The 22,269-nt window shown below is 37.7% G+C and overlaps 2 protein-coding genes across 2 annotated transcripts; one reads left to right on the top strand and one right to left on the bottom strand.

Moving 5' to 3' along the window:
* Positions 1 to 690: 690 nt before the first annotated feature.
* Positions 691 to 3,260, bottom strand: LOC140006372 (uncharacterized). The gene is made up of 4 exons (XM_072048183.1): positions 2,765 to 3,260; positions 2,569 to 2,651; positions 1,393 to 2,304; positions 691 to 1,185 (listed from the first exon to the last, which is right to left on the bottom strand). The coding sequence occupies exons 1-4, from the start codon at positions 3,258 to 3,260 to the stop codon at positions 691 to 693; spliced, it is 1,986 nt and encodes a 661-aa protein (XP_071904284.1).
* A 9,082-nt stretch (positions 3,261 to 12,342) lies between these two features.
* Positions 12,343 to 13,293, top strand: LOC140006371 (uncharacterized). Its single transcript, XM_072048182.1, has one exon. The coding sequence runs from the start codon at positions 12,343 to 12,345 to the stop codon at positions 13,291 to 13,293; it is 951 nt and encodes a 316-aa protein (XP_071904283.1).
* The last annotated feature ends 8,976 nt before the right edge of the window (positions 13,294 to 22,269 follow it).

Genomic DNA, 22,269 nt, shown 5'->3' with positions numbered 1-22,269 from the left:
CCATTTAGACACATAATCAACTGCCAGGAAAATATATATAAAACCAAATGAAATAGGAAAAGACCCCATGAAATCTAAACCCCAAACATCAAAAATTTTGACAAAAATCAACGGGATTTGGGGCATATGATCTCTACGGGCTATATTACCTACCCTTTGACAGCGATCACATGACTTACAAAATACATAAGCATCCTTAAACAATGAAAGCCAATAAAATCCACTTTCTAATACCTTATGAGCAGTTCTCTTGGGTCCAAAATGACCCCCACATGCAAAAGTATGACAAAAGGTTAAAATTGATTGAAATTCAACTTCACTTACACATCGTCTCATCACTTGATCTGTACATCTCTTCCACAGGTACGGGTCATCCCAGATGAAGTACTTGGCATCGTTTTTCAATTTATCTCTCTTCGATTTTGGCCAACCTACAAGAAAATTACCTGTTACTAGATAATTGACTAAATCGGCATACCAAGGCAATTGAGAATTTAGAGAAAATAAATGCTCTTCAGGGAATGCATCCTTCAATGGCTCGTTCTCCCCCCCAACCGGTATGCGACTCAAATGGTTGGCTACTAGATTCTCTGAGCCATTTTTATCCCTTATCTCCAGGTCAAATTCCTGTAGTAGCAATATCCACCTGATGAGTCTCGATTTTGCATCTTTCTTGGTCATTAGGTACCTTCACGCTGCATGGTCAGAGAATACAATAACTTTAGCACCTAACAAATATGACCTGAATTTTTCTAAAGCAAAAATTACTGCAAGAATCTCCTTCTCAGTAGTGGAGTAATTCAATTGAGCTCCATTCAATGCTCGGGACGCATAGTAGATGACGTGGGCTGTCTTTCCCATTCTTTGCCCCAATACAGCCCCTACAACATGATCACTAGCATCGCACAAGATCTCAAATGGTAGACTCCAGTCAGGGGGCTTGATGATTGGGGGTGAGGTCAACAATTCTTTCAACTTATCGAAGGCTTTCTCACATTTGTCATCGAATTCGAAGGTCACCTCTTTTTGTAAGAGTCGGAACAACGGGGCTCCAATTTTTGAAAAATCCTTGATGAACCTTCGATAGAAACCTGCATGTCCAAGAAAAGAGCGCACCTCCCGCACACTCGCGGGGTAAGGCAAAACAGATATAATATCAATTTTCGCCCTGTCAACTTCAATCCCCTTAGACGACACAACATGACCTAAGACTATCCCGTGGTCAACCATAAAATGACATTTTTCCCAATTAAGCACAAGATTAGTCTCTATACACCTTATCAGGATCAATTTCAGGTTATCTAGACATGTATCAAAACTATCACCATACACACTGAAATCATCCATGAAAACTTCAATTATTTTCTTCACATATTCAGAAAAAATACTTACCATACACCTCTGGAATGTTGCAGGTGCATTGCACAACCCGAATGGCATTCGTCTATAGGCAAAGGTCCCGAACGGGCACGTGAAAGTCGTCTTCTCTTGGTCATCTGGTGCAATTGCTATCTGAAAATATCCTGAAAATCCATCCAAAAAGCAATAGTAATCTCTACAATCCAATCGTTCAACCATTTGGTCAATGAAAGGGAGAGGGAAATGGTCCTTTTTGGTGACGGCGTTTAGCCTACGGTAGTCAATACACTGCCTCCATCCAGTGGGTTTGCGCACTGGCACGAGTTCACCCGTTTGGTTGGCTTCCACCGTCACTCCTGCCTTCTTTGGGACTACCTGGACCGGACTCACCCAAGGGCTATCTGATATTGCAAAAATGATCCCCACATCTAACAATTTTAAAATTTCTTTCTTTACAACTTTCATCATGAGGGGGTTGAGCCTCCTTTGAGCCTGCCGAACAGGTTTAACATTCTCTTCTAGTCTAATCCGGTACATACAGATGGCCGGACTGATCCCCTTAATATCTGCGATTGTCCAACCTATCGCCTCTTTATGCTCTCTAAGGACCCGGATCAGTTTCTCCTCCTGAATTTTTGACAGTGCCGATGAGATAATCACCGGGAGTGTTTCGTTGTCACCCAAATATGCATACTTCAGGTGCTCTGGTAAGGGTTTCAACTCCAAAACCGGCGCCTGCACCACCGATGGCAATACCCTTTGGTGAGGTTCGGGAATGAATATAGGTGAAACTTCGTACCTTTTTGTGGAGGTTGGCAATGAGTGTAATGCCCCTATCGTGCATTTTAAATTTTCACTCCACTCCACCTCAGGAGTTGTCTCCAACTCGAGGTGCTTGGTTAAAACAACCTCCAACTCATTCCTGCCAACAGTTTCAAACACTTCCTGCACCGCAGGGTCAATAGTACTCACAGAGAAAACAGAGCTAAAGTTGGAATTTGAGGGCTATTTCATAGTATCAAAAATATTAAAATGCATAATTTTCCCATCAAACTCCATGGACAAGGTACCCTTATTAACATCAATTTTTATTTGTGCTGTGCTAAAAAAGGGTCTACATAATAACAAAGGTGAGGGATCGGGGGAGTGATCATCATCCATGTCAAGTATATAAAAATCAACTGGAAACACCAAATCATTAACTTTTACCAACACATTTTCAACCAACCTATCAGGGTATGCATTAGTTCGGTTCGCTAATTGGATGATTATCCCAATTTCTTTTAATGGACCTAGTTTTAGAGAAGCGTGATAGATTTAGGCATGATATTAATTGATGCCCCCAGATCCAACATGGCCCTTCTAATCACAGTGCTGCCTATTCTACAGGGAATAGTGAACATACCTGGATCCCCGCACTTTGATGGAAGCTTTCTCTGCAGGACCGCTGGCACATTTTCCCCAACAATGACCCTTTCATCTCTCCTCAATCGCCTTCGGTTGACACACAAGTCCCTTAGGAACTTGGCATATTTTGGTGCTTGTTTGATTGCGTCTAAGAGGGGGATATTTATCTCAACCTTGCGAAACACCTCCAAGATCTCCTTCTCCTTATCCTGCTTCTTCGATTTTTCCAACCTGCTAGGAAAAGGAGGCGGGTTAGTTTTAACCGTAATTACTGGGTCTGGAAGTACCTTTGGATCTGCACCATTGCTGCCCTCCCTCTCAAGCTCATTTTCGATCTTTTCCTCATCCTTGTCCTTAGGGATCACAGGCTCAGGCCCTAGAATTTCCTTCCCGCTCCTTAGAGTCATTGCGCTCACATTCTTCGGATTTAATTCAGGCTGAGACGGCAATTTACCTTGGGTTTGGGACTCCAAACGGTTGATTGTTGTGGCCATTTGACTCATCTGATTTCTTATGTCCTGCATTTTAGAGTCCGTCCTTTGCTGATTTTGCGTAATGGTTGCCACAGTTGTTTCATCATCTCCTCCAAAGATGGACCAGAGCTCGGGGGCGGAGGTGGTCGGGGTTGGTATTGCTGCTGGAACCCTGGTTGCTTATTTGGCACGAAATTAGACTGCCTGTTCGGTGTAAAATTGGGCTGCCTATTTCCTCCATAACTGAAATTCGGGTGGTCCTTCCATCCGGAATTGTACGTATTCGAGTACGGGTCATAGGGCCTTCTTGACGCGGACGCGTGACCAGCCATGTTCACTTGCTCTGCACTTTCTTCCTGAATCGCTGGGCACATGTCTGTGGAATGACCCATACCAGTGCAAATTCCGCACATCTTGGCCTGAGATGCATTTCTTACAGCTAGTTGCCTAACAAACGAGGTCAACTCAGTTAGCTGCTGCTGGATAGAGGATGTCTCAACCTCATTCACCTTGCGTATTAGGACATCCTCCCTCGTACCGAACTGTTGTGAATTCTCTGCCATCCCCTCTATTAACTCCCATGCTTCCCGAGAGGTTTTGTTCACCAGCGCCCCTCTACTTGCAGCATCAATTATGCTCCTGTCTCTGAAAAGGAGCCCCTCATAAAAATACTGTATGAGCAACTGCTCACTTATTTGGTGCTGGGGGCACTTGTTGCACAACTTTTTGAACCTCTCCCAATACTCATAGAGTGACTCCCCTGGGTGTTGCTTGATCTCACAAATTTCTTTCCTTAGACTTGCAGCCCTGGACGCAGGAAAATATTTATCTAAAAATTTTTTCTTCAATTGGTCCCACGTGGTGATGCTACCTGGTGGCAGGTAGTACAGCCAGTCCTTTGCAGAATCCTTCAAGGAAAAGGGAAATGCCCTCATTTTTATTTGCTCTTCTGTGATTTCCGGGGGTTTCATACTATTGCACACGACGTCAAACTCCTGCAGATGCTTATACGGCTCTTCACCTGGTAAACCATGGAAAGAGGGTAAAAGATGAATCAGTTCAGATTTTAGTTCAAATAGAGTGTTATCATTTAGGGTGGGGAAGGTAATGCATAAAGGCTGCTGATTTAAATCAGGAGCAGCCAACTCCCTCAATGTTCGTGCATTAGCCATGGTTCCTTCCTCTTGGTCAGAGTCACTCGAAGTGTCTCCAAAAGAATCTGTTGGTTCCACTTCTGGCTCAGGTCTCTGAGATGTAGCACTGGAGTGCTCCACTCGGAGCTGTCTAGTCTCTTTTCTTGTCCTACGCGCAGTCTTCTCTACCTCGGGGTCAAAAATTAATTCACCTGTACGAGAAGAACGAGGCATACACTTGAAAAGCACCAGAAAGTTAGATAAAAAATGAATTTAAAAAGAAACAAATAATAACGCCAGTCCCCGGCAACGGCGCCAAAAATTGACATGTTGTCGAAACCTGCACAATAATAAAATTAAACCTAATTGCCAGTTAAAATGACCAAAACCCAATTCCAAGTACTGGAGCAGGGACTCTAGGTGTGCAATGGGTTACTTGATTCACCCTATTCCCGAAGAGTTTGCTTGATCCGATATACCCGAATGGGATGGTTATTTTTTTCACAAATAATTATGAATTTGTAGACAGGGCAAGTAGGGTCGTATCCACAGGGATTGGGTATATTTGTTTCTTGAGAAATTCAAAGTAACACATGGGGGTGATTTTGTAGGAACGACGACAATCAAATAAATTCAAATAAGAAAGTAAAAATAAATAACTAATTAGAAATTAAACAACAATTCTCTGAATTTAGAGTAACAATAATTAAATGTCTAAATCAATTAAAAAAAGAAAATAATTAAAAATAAAATAAAGTAGGCAACTAAAAGTCAAATGGCAATTCACCAAAATCAAGGTAATATTAATTAAAGTTCTAGCCAAGAAATAACTTCAGCAATGGTTCACCTAATTGATCATCGATGCAAAGGCAATTCCAATTATTTATCAATAAATAGGTTATAACTACCAAACAAGCGATGGCAGTCAACCCCTCCTTACTGTGTCGGTGATTAAGGTACGCCCGTTAATCACTGCTCTAATTAGGAAATAATTCTAGGTACGCCCGTAAGATTTAATTTTTCAATTGCCTTACGTATTAGAGGAGCCCTATTCTAACCAAATAACGCACTATCAGGGTTATTTCAGATTAGCTCGCGTATCCCCCTGACACGAATCTAATCGTGTCAGTTGTCACTATTTCAGGATAATTAAATAATTACGGATTTAATGCCCTAATTGACAAGAGATTACCAAATCAATTAATTATCTAGATCCACGACAATCAATTAATTAAATAACCATAAGCATAGCAATCAAGGAATATGCGAATACCAATAAATAAGAGGAAAAGATTAAATTAAATAGATATCACAATTTTAGGCGAACCAAAGCCTCCGTTGTCCCTTAACTAGAGTGGAAAAATTAGTTCATGTTTGATGAACAAAACCCACAGGAAATTGTAAAGGAAGCAGCGGCCATCAATTGAGAAAAGATAGCGAAGTTGCAAGAGGTAGCCCTCTGTTTCACTTCGGGTGACATACGCAAAAAGCAAAAGCAATTGCCAATAGTTCAGATGATGAAAAGTCAAGCTTTTTCCAATTTTGCTCCTGACATCCGTAGATGAATCCCACAATCACAAGCTAAGGAAGAAAAGTCAAAGCTAAAGGAAAAAGGAAAGAACCATAGTACTCGTTCTCTGCATTCTCTATTCTATCTAATCTCTCACTCCCCTCTCCCTCTGGTGCGGCGGCCAAAAGAAAAGAGGGAGCTCCCTCCGCTGTCTTCGTAGCAATTTACCAAAATGACCATGAGTTTGTTTCTTTTCCAGAAATGCCTCTTCGGATAATCTTTGTTGTTTGGGCTCCTTTTCTGCTCAATTGATACTTGCTATCATATTTCCGTTCTACTCCCAGAAATAAATGCAAAATACCAAAAGTGAGTAGAATCCAGCAATTAATCCACATCAACTCAGGTAATAGGGAAAATTAATAATAAAATAAACAATAAAATTGTAGCCTATCAGTCTGCCCTCTTTGAATTTCAGTTTTCCATTTTAGCATGAACATTGAAAAATCTCAAAACATGTTTGCCGTGTACTTGTTCAGCGCCAATTTCATGTTGATTGCTCACGATTTTAGATTGTATGCTTTGTATATTGATCGGACTGGAGTTTCTTGTATTTTGACAAATTTTGGGGGTTAATTACAGTTTCAATTAAGCAAGAATTGCCGAAATTTGTCATGCCTGCTTATTGTTTGACAAAATGCCCAACTTAAAATTATGTTTGAAGAATGATTGATTTCTGTCTTGCATGTATTAGGCCAGTCCAAGTTTTTTGTCAGGGCAGAAGTGAGAATTTTGAGGGATTCCGATATGTTTGTTCTTGCTCCTTTTCTGTTCTTTTTCTTATCCTTTCTTTTGTATGAACTTGGATTAATGTCCTGAAATTGTATAAGAGGGAGTTTGTGTGAATTGTATTTCGGGGATTTGTCAGAATTGAATTTTCTGGTGTTCATCCGTAGGCAAAGCAAGATGAAAAAACAGTCTGATGTTTGAGCCGTTTGGAGAGGATGATTATTTGTATAGTTCTGTAATTTCAGTCCCTCCATTTTCATTTTGTTTGTAATTTAACCCCAGAGTTTTTGGGACTCCATAATTTTGACCCCAAGACTTTTATAAAGGCTTTCAATTGGGTCCCTGTTACAATTTGCAAATTGGTCCTTGAGTTTTATCTTTCCTTCAATTTTTGCCCCAAAATTCTGGAAATTGAGATTAGACCCTAAAAACTTTCTGATATTTGCAATTTAGTCCTTGACAGCTTTAATTTTGCAACTTCATTGCTTGTTTGCTTCAATTAACCACCATGCTTTGTTTAAATTGCATTTAATTCATAATGTTAAGGGCTTTATGACCAACTGAGTTTGTGTTTGCATATTTTCTTTAATTTTTTCAAATAAATTGGTACCCTAACCTTTTCTTTGATTTTGGAGGGTAAATAAGTAAATTTCTTTCACTAGGACCCCAACTCAAGGGAGGTACACTCTGTCCCTTATTTTGAATTTATTTGATCATATGTGCCCTATGTGACTTTATGTGCTTAATTGCAAGCTTTTTGAATGTTTTCATTTTATTTATTTATTTTCTTTATTTGTTTTAATTTTGTATATTCATTTTAGTTCAATTTTGATTATTTGGGAAGACAATTAAATGCCAAAGTTGTAATAGTTAGGTTATTATTTTATTTAGTTATTCCTTCCTCCCTTAGATTGTTGTAGGGCCTCCCTAATGTAATAGATAGGGCTTCCTTTGCTTTATTTGCCTTGCGTGATTTGCATGCTTACTTGCTATGTGTTACCGTTTTCCTAGGATCTAGCATCTAGATATGCATGCTTATGTGTTATGTAAATTACGTGCTCACATGCCTACTTGCTTTAACTATGCCCATTTACTTGTGTATATGGTGAATGCAAATGTACGATATAACCGTGGCTAGTCCAATGCTAGTCATGGTTACTTATTCCCGATCGCTCACAAGTCCAATGCTTGTGAGAGAGCGTTAGTAAAGCGCTAGTCCAATGCTAGACCCAATAGGGCCGTCTCTCGCTAGTACATACTCGCATGCCTTCACTACATTTTCATGCATTTTTCTTAGTTTTTTTTTACATTTTTGCATGATCCTTTACCCTTTTCCCACATTCAAAATATGATCTTTAGGATTTTGCATTTCACTCTAATCATTAGGGTCATTTGCCTGATTAGGTTAGGGAGTTACTCTTTTGGTAAGGGGGATGGACGAGTTTGGCTACACATAGCCTTAGCACGCTCATTCTTTTTCTAACCAAAAGGAAAAGCAAAAGTCACGATTTAGGGTCTCTCCGTACCCGTCTTGCTTGCATTCCTCTAGGGTTCATGCATTTCATTTACTCATTATCACTTTGCACTCTCACTTCATATACTATTACTTTTTCCACATGTTCACTTCACATGACTCTTATCTTACACATTCTCACTCTACTACTAGCACTTTACATACTACCACTGAGCACACATGCACTTCACACTATCACTTTACATACCTCACCTTGCACCCCCATTTGCACACTCCCACTTACACGCTATTATTTTTATTATTATTTTTTTCACTTCACACAAGCTCATGTTTTCACATTGCATACATTCATTTCATTCATTTTTTCGTCATTAGCATTACTCGTGACCTCTTGGAAGGCTTATCCATGGCTATCACAACTCATGTGATTTAGTCCGATCGAGTCTCTAAGAGATATTTGTCCCTTTCGATTCCTCATTAAGTTTAGGATTGCATTCATATTAGTTACATCCAAATGCGATACATCTTTTGGTTAGGAATTAGGAAAATCATGACTAAATCATGCAACTAACTTAGGTTAGGTTGAGAGGGTGCCTTAGACATTGTCTTTGCCTTCCCTCTCTTCAACTGTGACCCCCGAACCATTTTTTCTCTGATTTATCGTAGATTTTGGAGTCAATCTAAAAAGGTTTTGCATTTAAATCCACATTTTTTGGGTGACTTGGTACATCCTAACTCAATACCAAGTGATGACTCCTACATTTTACCGAAACCTTTTTAGATTACTATTTTTGGCCAAAACGTCGCATTTCAAAGTCCCATGGCCTTTCTTTTCATTTTCACACATATCACCATTTTTTAAACCATACTTCACTCACTTATTATACTTTTATTATTTAAAAATGGGGCGCGATAGAATACCTTATGTCGACTTGCCTATTTTGACTCCCACTCTTTCATGTATACATAATGAAAGGGTATAGTCAAATCAAATATGTATAATGGCTACAATACAATATCGACAAACTTTATGCCAAATAGTAGATACCTGTGGTATAACTTCATAGCATCCTTGGTGAATTTATATTCATTCCAATGCATGATGTGAACATTATGCAATTGTTCACTATTATTACTTAAAAGTAATCAAAGAATTCTTGCATGAAGGTTTTAAGATAGATTAACTATCTTTTACATTCTATTTTGTGAATATCAATGATAGAACGGTTTCACAAATATCATGATTGAGAAAAACTTTCATAGTATTACTCCCACAAACCTTAATGTATATTAATTTACTAGAAAAAATTCTTCTAAGATCAAATGAAGAATAAATTAATATACTATTGGGAAGAAATAATTTAAATTGCATTCTGATAGGGATATAATTATGCATTTTATTTGTGGTTATTTGGTCTTAATTGTGGCAGTTTATTATGCAAAGTATTGGATTTCTGCTCATAATGGGTATTTGTGTTACTTATAGGCAATTGGTGTTAAAAGTGATAAAAAAGGGCAAATTCCAGAAGACTGCGCCTTCTCTGGCGTGCCAACGCCAGACAACGCAGAGTTGCGTGAAAAAGCCGGATTGCGGGTCCTATTCCTGGGGCCACCATCTTTCCTTGGAGCCATACTTTAAACTTACGTGGGATTAGGAAATAGAATTCGAAGATGACTTTTGGTAACAATTCAATGGGGGAAAAGGAAGCAAATTGTTCGAAGAAACCCACCTATTATTTCGGCTAGCCAAAAGGAAACGGCGGCGCAAACAATAATAAGAAGACAGCAATAGACTAGGGATTGATCTTCGTCTGGGACTTTTTCTTTTCTCCGCTTTTGCTTTATCATTCCTATGGCCTAGCGGCCGCATAACTTTTCACTGTGTTTTTCATTCAGCAAAAACTCCATGAAAACTCCAAATTGCTTCATCGTTATGTGGCAAGGCTAATTTCTTTTATCTAGTTGAGGAATAAATCAAGGATCGGGGCACCATAACTGTGAGATCGTTTTAATTATTTATTTTTAATTTATATGTTCATGGATATTTGATTATTCTCTATTTTTCCCTGAGTTATTATTATTTAGATTTATTGGATAATTAGGCCTGTTATTCGATTGTCTAAATAATTGTTAGCCAATTAGGATGTTGGCGCGTCGCCTTTAAGCATCTTGATTAGTGGCAAACGAGACAATTTCACCGCCTCGCAAGCGGTCTAATTTGGATCGTGGGGATAATTAATCTAGCCTAAATAAACCCGCATGTGTGTTTGTCATCTAGAATTGGGTCTTTCTAATTCTTAATCCTGTGGCTACATTAAATCCTGTGAGCGTTTCTGGGGTTGTCTAGTCACAAGAGGGTAGTTTATGAGCGCCTCTTGACTACCATAAAATTAAGAAAAGATTGGTGGTTGGGCGCGTCGCTTGACCACTATAACCAGTTTATTCGTGAGTATATGAATTGTCCCTTGTATCCGTGATCAGTTGTGTGCTTCGGTGCCAAGATTAATTCCTTGACTAGGTTGTTTTAATTAATTGTTATTTGTGTAATTTGGTTCCTGCTATCTTACTCAACTTTGAATTTCGGTTCTTATTCCTTTTTAATTAGTTGGAACTATTGCTAAAAATCCCCCCAATTTTCCTGTGTGATTTGCCTACCTATTCCCTGAGGAGACGACCCTACTTGTCCTATTACAAATTAAATTGGAGATTGTGCTGGTTGGCAATTAGGTTGTTATTTTTAATTTTATTTTTGGAGGTTTGACACCCACCAAATTTTGGCGCCGTTGCCGGGGAACCGGTGTTTTAAGTGACTTATTGCACAGGTTTTAGTTTTTATTTTTATTTATTTTTTCTTTTTTATTTTATGCCTCGATCTTCTCGTACAGGAGAATTAGAATTTGATCCAGAGATCGAGAAGACTGCAAGAAGGTTGACTAAGGAGGCAAAGTTGCGTAAGCAACAAGATTCAACGTCACCTTCAGAATCTGAGCAAGAGTTTATTTCCAGTGATTCATCAAGTGAATCTGAAGAAAACAAAGTGCATATTCTCCGAGTAGCAATGGCAGCCCCAAAAACTTTGAGGGAGTTGGCAACTCCTAACTTGAACCAACAGCCATTATGCATTACATTTCCTAACACGGAAGAGGCATTTGAGCTTAAGTCTGGTCTTATTCACTTACTTCCTACTTTTCGTGGTATTGCAGGTGAAAACCCACATAAACACTTTAAAGAATTTCATGTGGTGTGCTCCACAATGAGACCTCAAGGAGTCACTGAGGACCACATCAAGTTAAGAGCCTTCCCTTTCTTTTTGGCAGATAAGGCTAAAGATTGGTTATTTTACCTGCCATCAGGATCCATCACTACGTGGGAAGAATTGAAGAGAAGATTCCTCGAGAAATTTTCCCTGCCTCTAGAGCCACCAATATAAGGAAAGAAATATGTGGAGTTAGGCAAGCGAATGGGGAAACTCTATATGAGTACAGGGAGCACTTTAAACAACTGTGTGCCAGTTGCCCATATCATCAAATCCCGGACCAACTCTTAATACAATATTTCTACGAGGGATTATCACCCATGGATAGGAGCATGTTAGATGCAGCCAGTGGCGGTGCTCTGGTGAACAAGACCACAGACGAAGCCACATTATTGATCTCCACCATGGTTGAAAATTCCCAACAATTTGGAGTGAGAGCTGATGGGGCAATAAGAAGGGTCAATGAAGTGAATCACTCTGACTTAGAGGGTAAACTATCTGAGCTTACCTCTCTGGTGCGTCAAATGGCAAGGGGGCAATTACAATCTGTGAAGACTTGTGGTATCTGTGCTGCTTTCGGACACATGACTGACATGTGCCCAACTCTCCAGGAGGATTCACCAGAACAAGCCAACATAGTGGGAGATTTTTATGGACCACCTCCACGAAGGAATGATCATTTTGCACCCAATTACAACTCAGGGTGGCGAAATCATCCTAACTTTAGCTATGCTTCAAAATCCCCTAGTTTTCAACAACATTTCCAACCACGGCCACCAGTGCAACAATCGTCCACTTCCAATTCAAACATGTCTCTTGAAGATATGGTGAAGTCACTGGCCCAAAGCACGAGTTAATTACAGCAAGAGGCTCAAAGATCTCAACAAGAGTCTCACAGATTTCAACAAGAGACTCGTGCTAGCATTAGGAATTTGGAAGCACAAATGTCCCAATTGGCAATTTCCATGAGCAACCTGAAAAATAGCAATAGAGGGAAGTTACCACCTCAAGTAATTCCTAATCCCATGGAGAATGCCAGTGCAATGCAATTACGGAGTGGCAAGGAGGTACAGTCTCCTAGGCGTGCCCACGCCAGAGAAGAAGAAGTGCCCAGGAAGGTGGAAGAGGAAGAAGAGAAACAATCCTCTGAAATCTCAAAGAAAGTTGATATTCCTCCTCCTTTTCCTAGCAGTCTTACAAAAGCTAAAAAGGAAGAATCTGAGAAAGAGATTTTGGACACCTTCAGGAAAGTGGAGATCAATATTCCTCTGCTGGATGCTATTAGGCAATTGCCTAAATATGCTAAATTTTTGAAGGGCTTATGCACTAATCGTAATAAGTTGAGTCTGGATGACAAGGTGAAGGTGGGGGAGAATGTCTCAGTGATGTTTCAAAGGAAGTTGCCCCAGAAATGCAAGGATCCAGGTATGTTTACTTTACCATGCATAATTGGCAATCAAAGAATTGAAAAAAGCATGCTTGACTTAGGTGCTTCAATAAATGTCATGCCTCTTTCAATTTTTAAAGTTTTGAATTTGAGACCCCTCAAAGAAACTAGGGTAATCATTCAACTAGCAGATAGGTCTAATGTCTACCCTGAGGGCCTAGTTGAAGATGTTCTAGTAAAGGTCAATGAATTCATTTTTCCTGTGGATTTTTACATTGTTGATATGAATGATGAATACTCTACTAATTCAGCAGTGATTCTTTTGGGTAGACCCTTCATGAGTACAACAAGGATTAAAATAGATGTACATGAAGGAACTTTATCTGTGGAATTTGATGGAGAGAAGGTCACTTTCAATATTTTTGATGCAATGAAGCATCCTGTGGATACTGAGTCTGTAAATTTTGTTGGCATGACTAACACCATTGTGAAAGAGAATTTTGAATAGAATTTCATGGGGGACAAGTTGGACTTTGTCTTACAACAAGGCAAGACCAATTTGGAAGTGGACGACATGGAGGAGGAGGAGGTCAAAGAAGCTATCATGTCCTTACATTCACTACATCCGCTTCCAGGCAGGTTTGAAAATTCTTTTCTACCATTACCCACTTCTAATGAAAGAATTCTACCTTCTGTTCAACAGGCACCTAATGTGGAATTGAAAGAACTGCCCGAGCATTTGAAATATACTTACTTGGGAGATAACAAGACTTTGCCTGTAATCATTGCTAATGATTTAACTGCGTTGCAAGAAGAGAGGCTCTTACGGGTCTTACGGGAATTTAAACCAGCAATTGGATGGACATTAGCAGACATCAAAGGCATCAATCCATCCATTTGCATGCATCACATCCTTTTGGAGTCGGACGCAAAACCCGTGAGAGAGCATCAACGCAAGCTCAATCCCGCAATGAAGGAGGTGGTGATGAAAGAGATTCTCAAACTCTTAGAATTAGGAATTATTTTTCCTATCTCTGACAGCCAGTGGGTAAGTCCAGTCCATGTTGTTCCCAAGAAGACTGGAATCACATTGGTGAAAAATGAAAAGAATGAATTAGTGCCAATGAGATTGCAAAATGGGTGGAGAATGTGCATTGACTTTAGAAAGTTAAATGTCGCAACTAGGAAAGACCACTTTCCACTCCCATTTATTGATGAAATGCTTGAGAGGTTGGCAGGTAAGTGTTTCTTTTGCTTTTCAGATGGTTACTCTGGATATTATCAAATTATTGTTGCTCAAGAGGACCAACATAAAATCACTTTTACTTGCCCTTTTGAAACTTTTGCATATCGCCGTATGCCTTTTGGTTTGTGTAATGCTTTGGAACATTTCAAAGATGCATGATGAGTATTTTCTCTGATATGATTGATAATTGCATTGAAATTTTCATGGATGATTTTACAGTATATGGTGATTCTTTTAATCAGTGCCTAGACCATTTAACAAAAGTTTTGAAAAGATGCATTGAAACAAACTTGGTTCTTAATTATGAAAAATGTCATTTCATGGTTAAGGAAGGCATAGTTTTGGGCCATGTTGTTTCATCAAGGGGTATTGAGATAGATAAGGCTCAAATTGATTTGATCACTAGTCTACCTTACCCTATTAATGTCAAGGATATTCGTAGTTTTCTAGGCCATGTAGGTTTTTACAGGCGTTTCATAAAAGATTTTTCAAAAATTGCTCAACCATTGTCTCGCCTGCTTCAAAAGGAGGTGCCATTCAACTTTGGAGATGATTGCAAATTGTCCTTTGACACGCTCAAGGGAATGTTGACCACGGCACCAATCATCCAACCCCTAGACTGGAAGCTATCCTTTGAGCTCATGTGTGACGCCAGTCAGTATGCCGTAGGAGCTGTGCTTGGACAACAGAGTGGGAGGTGTAGTCACGTGATATACTATGCATCAAAAACATTGACACCAACTCAATGCAACTACACCACCACGGAGAAAGAGCTTCTAGCTATTGTTTTCGTTTTTGAGAAATTTAGATCATATCTATTGGGGTCAAAAGTAACGGTTTACTCTGATCATGCAGTTTTGAAGTATCTCCTGTCAAAAAAGGAGTCCAAGCCAAGACTCATTCGTTGGGTGCTCTTACTACAAGAATTTGACTGGGAGATCAAGGATCGGAGAGGGGTGGATAATTCAGTAGCTGACCATTTGAGTAGATTGATAAGAGAAGAGGAAGCAGTTCCCATATCTGAGGTATTTCCTGATGAACATCTTTTCTATCTCAAATGTAAGGAACCTTGGTATGCAGATATTGTGAACTTTTTGGTCAGTCATAAATTTCCTATTGGCATGAGTAAGAGTAAGAGGGATAAGATAGTCCATGATACTCGATACTACATTTGGGACGAGCCATATCTATGGAAAATAGGCTCTGATCAAATTATTCGTAGATGTGTACCTGAAAGTGAAATTCCTTCTATCCTTGCTCATTGTCATAATTTTGCATGTGGTGGCCATTTTGGACCTAAGAGAACTGCTAGAAAAATCCTTGATTGTGGCTTTTATTGGGAAACATTGTTTCGTGATGCTTATGCATTTTGTAAAAGCTGTGAAAAATGTCAAAATTTTGGAAGTTTGTCTCATAGGGATGAAATGTCTCAAGTATCTATGTTATTTTGTGAAGTATTTGACGTTTGGGGTATGGACTTTATGGGACCTTTTCCTAACTCTTTTGGATTTTTGTATATTCTGTTAGCAGTTGACTATGTCTCGAAATGGGTAGAAGCAAAGGCTACCCGGACTAATGATTCTCAAATTGTTGTAGAATTTCTCAAATCCCACATTTTTAGTAGGTTCGGGGTGCCGAGAGCCATCATCAGTGATCAAGGTACCCATTTCTGCAATCGCACCATTGCAGCTCTCATGAGAAAATATGGAGTGCACCATCGTGTGAGTACAACATATCATTCTCAGACCAATGGGCAAGCTGAAATCTCCAATCGAGAGATCAAGAGCATATTGGAGAAAACGGTTAACCCCAACCGTAAGGATTGGAGCTTGCGATTGGATGATGCTTTGTGGGCATATCGAACGGAGTATAAAACGCCCATTGGAATGTCCCCATATAAGTTGGTGTTTGGTAAGATGTGTCATTTACCTGTGGCTATTGAGCATCGTGCATTCTGGGCAGTCAAGCAATGCAATTTGCATGCGGATAGATATGGTAAAGAGAGAAAACTCCAACTCCAGGAGTTGGAGGAAATTCGTCTTGAAGCATATGATAATGCACGTTTGTACAAAGAGCGTACCAAGCAGTTTCATGACCGCCTATTGCGTGCGAAACACTTTTCTCCAGGACCAAAGGTACTCTTGTTCAATTCACAGTTGAAATTCATGCCAAGTAAGTTAAAATCTCGTTGGATTGGACCATATGTGGTAGTCAATGTTTTTCCCAATGGTGTGGTTGAAATCCAGAGTTTAGAGACTAATAAGAGTTTTACGGTTAATGGTCATCGTTTAAAACCGTTTGTTGATGTTTCAGACATTGGCACTTTGGAAGAGGTACACTTGATAGATCCTATCTATGCCTAATTGCTCACTGTGGAGTCGTCTAGCCAAAGACGTTAAAGAAAGGCGCTTCTTGGGAGGCAACCCAAGGCCTCCATTTTTTTGTTATAGTTCTCTTTCATTTTTCGTTGATTTTGGGTTGTTTTGTTTCATTGCAAGTGTTTTTTTTGGTGTTGGGCAGGAGACTTGGATTTACAAGGCATGCCCACGCCCTATAAGTGATGCTCTTGAACACCGTAGAAATGTTTGGGCAGAAGACTCTGCCTTATAAGGCGTGGTCACTCCTTACAGCAACTCTAGTCAACTCTGGGGACACGGGCTTGGATTGAAGACTTCCGCTTCCATCTGAAACAACGCTACACCACACTACCGTCGGAGGTTCCACGCTGCCAGTCCCTGACACCTCCTCTACCATGGTGTTTTGCTGCAGTTTTTATTCATTCAGGGAAGTTTTTTGCCCCCTTCACTTGACTTCAACTTTTCGTTCTTACATTGAGGACAATGTAGACTTTAGGTGTGGGGGGAGTAGTCTAGCTTTTCCTTCTTACTGCTTTTCCTTCTGCCAAAAAAAAAAAAAAAAGAAGAAACCTTTACCATGCCTTTTGGATTTTTGTGGTTAGCCCTGATAAGCAATGGCTAAATTTTCAAATTTAACTATTGTTACGGTTTTAGATGATAATATGTTAAGTATGATATGGTAAAATTTTAAGATGACTCTCTGGTAAATATTTGAGATTTTGTGACTCTTGCAATTTCTTTTGGTTAACTTTTCTAGGCATTGTAAATATTTTTCTGACATTTTTTGTGTGAATTGGTTCAACTATTAATCTTAGTTCTCCATGTTAAGGAAATGAAGCAGGCTTGCATGGTTTTAATTTTACTTGGGTGTTTTTTTGTGAATAATATTCGGCTATACTCCGCTGGTTATCATTGACTAGTAACTGGGGGTCTTCACCTAAAGTGTCGATTTTCGCGTCAAAAAGCAGCGATAACTATGACTATGTGGTCTTTAAGCGGTTAAAGTTGAGTAACCGGACTCCTTCATTGGAGAGATGTCGGAGTTCGCGTCAAAAGACTTGAATGGCTCAAGACTAAGCACTTCCTTCAAGAAAAAAAAAAGGAAAAAGAAACAGAAAAAAAAATGAAAATGATGAAAAAAAAAAAAAGTATACGAGCATGAAAGTATGTGAATAATTGTATTGCCTGCGGATCCATGAGTCTTTATGTTGAGATTTTGCTTAATAGTTGGACCAGTTATTAAAGAATGTTGGTTGGATATTTTCTATTCTTAGATTAGTTAGTCTGGATTTGAAAGAGTCATTGGTTTTAAAAGCTAGTTGGAGAGTTATCTCGTAAAATTTGTCATCAGTACTTGACAGTTATCTAAATCATACATTGGCAATAGTTGCTTTGATTAATAGCCATTGTTTTGAATTCAACTGCTGCAAAAATGTTTGCTCGCTGGGTTGTGTATTTAAAGTTTGAAATGCTTGAGGACAAGCATTGTCTTGGTGTGGGGGAATTTGATAGGGATATAATTATGCATTTTATTTGTGGTTATTTGGTCTTAATTGTGGCAGTTTATTATGCAAAGTATTGGATTTCTGCTCATAATGGGTATTTGTGTTACTTATAGGCAATTGGTGTTAAAAGTGATAAAAAGGGCAAATTCCAGAAGACTGCGCCTTCTCTGGCGTGCTCACGCCAGACAACGCAGAATTACGTGAAAAAGCCGGATTGCGGGTCCTATTCCTGGAGCCACCGCCTTTCCTTGGAGCCATACTTTAAACTTACGTGGGATTAGGAAATAGAATTCGAAGATGACTTTTGGTAACAATCCAATAGGGGGAAAAGGAAGCAAATTGTTCGAAGAAACCCACCTATTATTTCGGCTAGCAAAAAGGAAACGGTGGCGCAAACAATAATAAGAAGACAGCAATAGACTAGGGATTGATCTTCGTCTGGGACTTTTTCTTTTCTCCGCTTTTGCTTTATCATTCCTGTGGCCTAGCGGCCGCATAACTTTTCACTGCGTTTTTCATTCAGCAAAAACTCCATGAAAACTCCAAATTGCTTCATCGTTATGTGGCAAGGCTAATTTCTTTTATCTAGTTGAGGAATAAATCAAGGATCGGGGCACCATAACTGTGAGATCGTTTTAATTGTTTATTTTTAATTTATATGTTCATGGATATTTGATTATTCTCTATTTTTCCCTGAGTTATTATTGTTTAGATTTATTGGATAATTAGGCCTGTTATTCGATTGTCTAAATAATTGTTAGCCAATTAGGATGTTGGTGCGTCGCCTTTAAGCATTTTGATTAGTGGCAAACGAGACAATTTCACCGCCTCGCAAGCGGTCTAATTTAGATCGTGGGGATAATTAATCTAGCCTAAATAAACCCGCATGTGTGTTTGTCATCTAGAATTGGGTCTTTCTAATTCCTAATGCTGTGGCTACATTAAATCCTGTGAGCGTTTCTGGGGTTGTCTAGTCACAAGAGGGTAGTTTATGAGCGTCTCTTGACTACCATAAAATTAAGAAAAGATTGGTGGTTGGGCGCGTCGCTTGACCACTATAACCAGTTCATTCGTGAGTATATGAATTGTCCCTTGTATCCGTGATCAGTTGTGTGCTTCGGTGCCAAAATTAATTCCTTGACTAGGTTGTTTTAATTAATTGTTATTTGTGTAATTTGGTTCCTGCTATCTTACTCAACTTTGAATTTCGGTTCTTATTCCTTTTTAATTAGTTGGAACTATTGCTAAAAATCCCCCCAATTTTCCTGTGTGATTTGCCTACCTGTTCCCTGAGGAGACGGCCCTACTTGCCCTATTACAAATTAAATTGGAGATTGTGCTGGTTGGCAATTAGGCTGTTATTTTTAATTTTATTTTTGGAGGTTTGACACCCACCACATTCTCTACAAATGTATTATGGTGACACATGTGTACACCTAATTATCAAGAGTCACGTTAAGGATATTTGTTTTCATATTTAATGTAACTCTAATAGTGAGTTACTAGTGTCATAATTACCCTAAATAAAATCTCTCAAATTTGGTAGAGATTTTGTGGTAATTTGTGACATTATTCCTGAATATGGAGATTTCTCCATTTGCACCTTATGAAAACATTATCCATTTCATCCTTAAACTGTTGTAGATATACAACATAGTAACCAGAGAACTTCAATTCTCTATAGAGAACATTTTGCCTCCCACTGTCTCAAAGATAAGTCAAATAGTAGGTTCAAAGTGGATTTATCTTTATTTGTTTATTTGACAAGGAGTTTTTTCAATGATTGCTTATCTAAAATAATTAAATAATTATTTTGAGAAAAGCTATCAATTTTCCATATGCAAAGGAGTCAAATATGAATCCTTACCATTTCAAAACTCCATTCTAGAGTAAAAAACACTCCCACTTACTTCATGTTCTTAAGAAATTTAAATCTCCAGTTCTAATAATTCTTAAAATGTAAAGGAATCTAAATTTCTTGAAGTAAAATAGTCTTGTTTCCTTTGTACAGCTTCTTTATGTGCAGGTTGATTACCCTCACAAAACTGAATATAATATTTTAAACTTGATTTCCATCCATACCATAATCAAAGTGGTGTTTAAACATCATTGGAGGAAATTGTTTAAGTATATACTTCAATTTCAAGGCATTACTCACAAGATATAAAGATTGTCAAAATGCCATATCCATAACTATCTCATTATTTCCTTAAGGTACATCATTTGGATGTAACTAATCAAGCATTGCTTTTACTCATTAGCAATGCTTCATAATTAAGGAATTTATAAAATGAGCACATATAGGATAGTCCCCTAATTTTATGTGCTTTCATTTTATTTTCTATCCCTCAAATTTCAAATTTCCTTTCTCGTTTGAACACTTATAAAGGTATCAAATATTGATCCTTTATCAAATAAGAAAGGAACTTTATTTTTGATGAATGGTTACCTAATAATGAGATAAATATCTCTCACCAATCAAAAAGGATAGAAAATAATTCACAAAATTTTAGTGTTATAATGAAACTCTTATGGCATCTATAATGGTTGAATAGTCTGTTTTACTTATGCAGTCTACCTGAAATATTATAGTCAATAAATCTAAAATCTTTAAAGATTTATGATTTATCAACTCTTTATTTCCTTATAGAGATATATCTCAATCTCTTATGCTAAAATTTAAGGAGTTTCCCCAGTGATAAACATACTTGATGCCAATATAATTATTATGATCAAGTGCAGTATATTGCTCAATTCAAAGGGTAGTAATAACTTTACTATTTTCAAAATCTACTACTGGATATTGAGATTCATAATCATACCCAATAGTAATTAATTTGAAAATAGAAATTCTAAAGTAGCAAGAAAATAATGTTTTAGAAAAAATAACAAATTTTCTTAAAATGAGTAATAATACATCACTTATCTTTATGTGAACATTTACTTTTTAGTTTCTATAAAGAAACTTTTGTTCACTTTTCATATAATCAGAAACTTATTATACTGGCGGCGTAAATTGACATTTCTAGCCAATTCACCAAATATATCACAATTTATAACACTCAACAATTGAAATTTTCTTTTGAGTTACTTTCTCTCAAGGTAAAGTATTAAGTATCATTCTCTTACAAACAATGTTGGTCTTTATTGCTGTTTGACTTAATGAGAACAAAATTACCTTTCTTTCCATTTTTTCTTTCATGAAGGTTAAGTTTCTCTTATTTCTTAACCTCTTTATTCTTTCTTAATACACATGGTTAAAACAAGTAATTAACCATATATCTTTATGTGTATTATAAGGGTTTGAATGGTTAAGAAATTTTGCATGAAAGAAAAAATGAAATGCTATAGAAATAACTCAATTTCAATTTGATGGGACTTTAATTGATGATATAGCAAAATTCTCAACTCTAAGAAATGAGCTAAAATACACTTCAATATTTAAGTGTCACAAAAGAAAGCCTTCTAATGGTGCTAGTTAAAACTCGCAACAATTTCTTTTATGGCTTTCATGCAAGATTTAACTATAAATAATTAGGGTTTGAACCCTATTTTATATGAATATGAGACAAAATGAGCAAACTATTAAATTGCTCTCAATTCTCGTACTCAACCTCTATATTAGCAAATATATCCACATTATGAGAATGGTTTGTTTATTCTCATGAAAGTGCTAATTTAAAACTTGTACCAAAAACAAAAGAGAATGAATTTAAAAATCAAGCTAATAAGAACCATAAAATCATTGGAATGAAACACTGAATTAACAATCAAGAACTATATCATAAAAAAAACTATGAAATTTGTACCTTGATTTTGAATCAACCTTATGTCAATTCAAATAGTAAATTCAAACCTTTATATAGAAAAAGGTTGTAAACATGCATAGAATTTACTTTACTTAATCATAAGACTAGTTATCTAGAACAATGAATTAAAGAAATAATTCGTACCTGTGGGCATAGAAATATCTCTTAATTCACTGCCTAACTAACCATCTTATGTCAATTAATCTCACCAAAATAATTACCTCCCTGTGGGGCCGGATAACTATCTTAATGAATTAATTGCAACTTGAAATAGATGCCATTTTTTTAAATTTCTTTAATCACTCAGCAATATGTGAAAAAGAAATACAAAATTTCTCCAAACACCAATATACTTAAGATGTTGTGGCTACTCCTAAGTATACGGCATTATAAGAAAAATTGTCAACTAGTCAATATGTTGACTAAAAATTCATAATTTCAATCACCAAACTATATGTGATGAAAAACTTTTCTTATCAAATATTTGGGCTGCTGTGGCTACTCCCAAATAGTAATGTAAAAGTGAAATTCTTAGCATGGCATCTTGTTATTTGTCAATAGTCAAAA

Source organism: Coffea arabica, chromosome 5e, assembly GCF_036785885.1.
Source record: "Coffea arabica cultivar ET-39 chromosome 5e, Coffea Arabica ET-39 HiFi, whole genome shotgun sequence".
Taxonomy (NCBI): domain Eukaryota; kingdom Viridiplantae; phylum Streptophyta; class Magnoliopsida; order Gentianales; family Rubiaceae; genus Coffea; species Coffea arabica.
This window is presented reverse-complemented; position numbering and strand designations above follow the sequence as displayed.

Coding starts and splice junctions, on each gene's coding strand:
- LOC140006372 (XM_072048183.1), bottom strand. CDS start 3,260: ATGGCCACAACAATCAACCGTTTGGAGTCCCAAACCCAAGGTAAATTG. Junction 2,305..2,568: donor GGTTGGTTGAAAATGTGTTG/GTAAAAGTTAAT, acceptor CCTGCGGTGCAG/GAAGTGTTTGAAACTGTTGG. Junction 1,186..1,392: donor CAACATTCCAGAGGTGTATG/GTAAGTATTTTT, acceptor GTGTCGTCTAAG/GGGATTGAAGTTGACAGGGC.
- LOC140006371 (XM_072048182.1), top strand. CDS start 12,343: ATGTCCCAATTGGCAATTTCCATGAGCAACCTGAAAAATAGCAATAGA.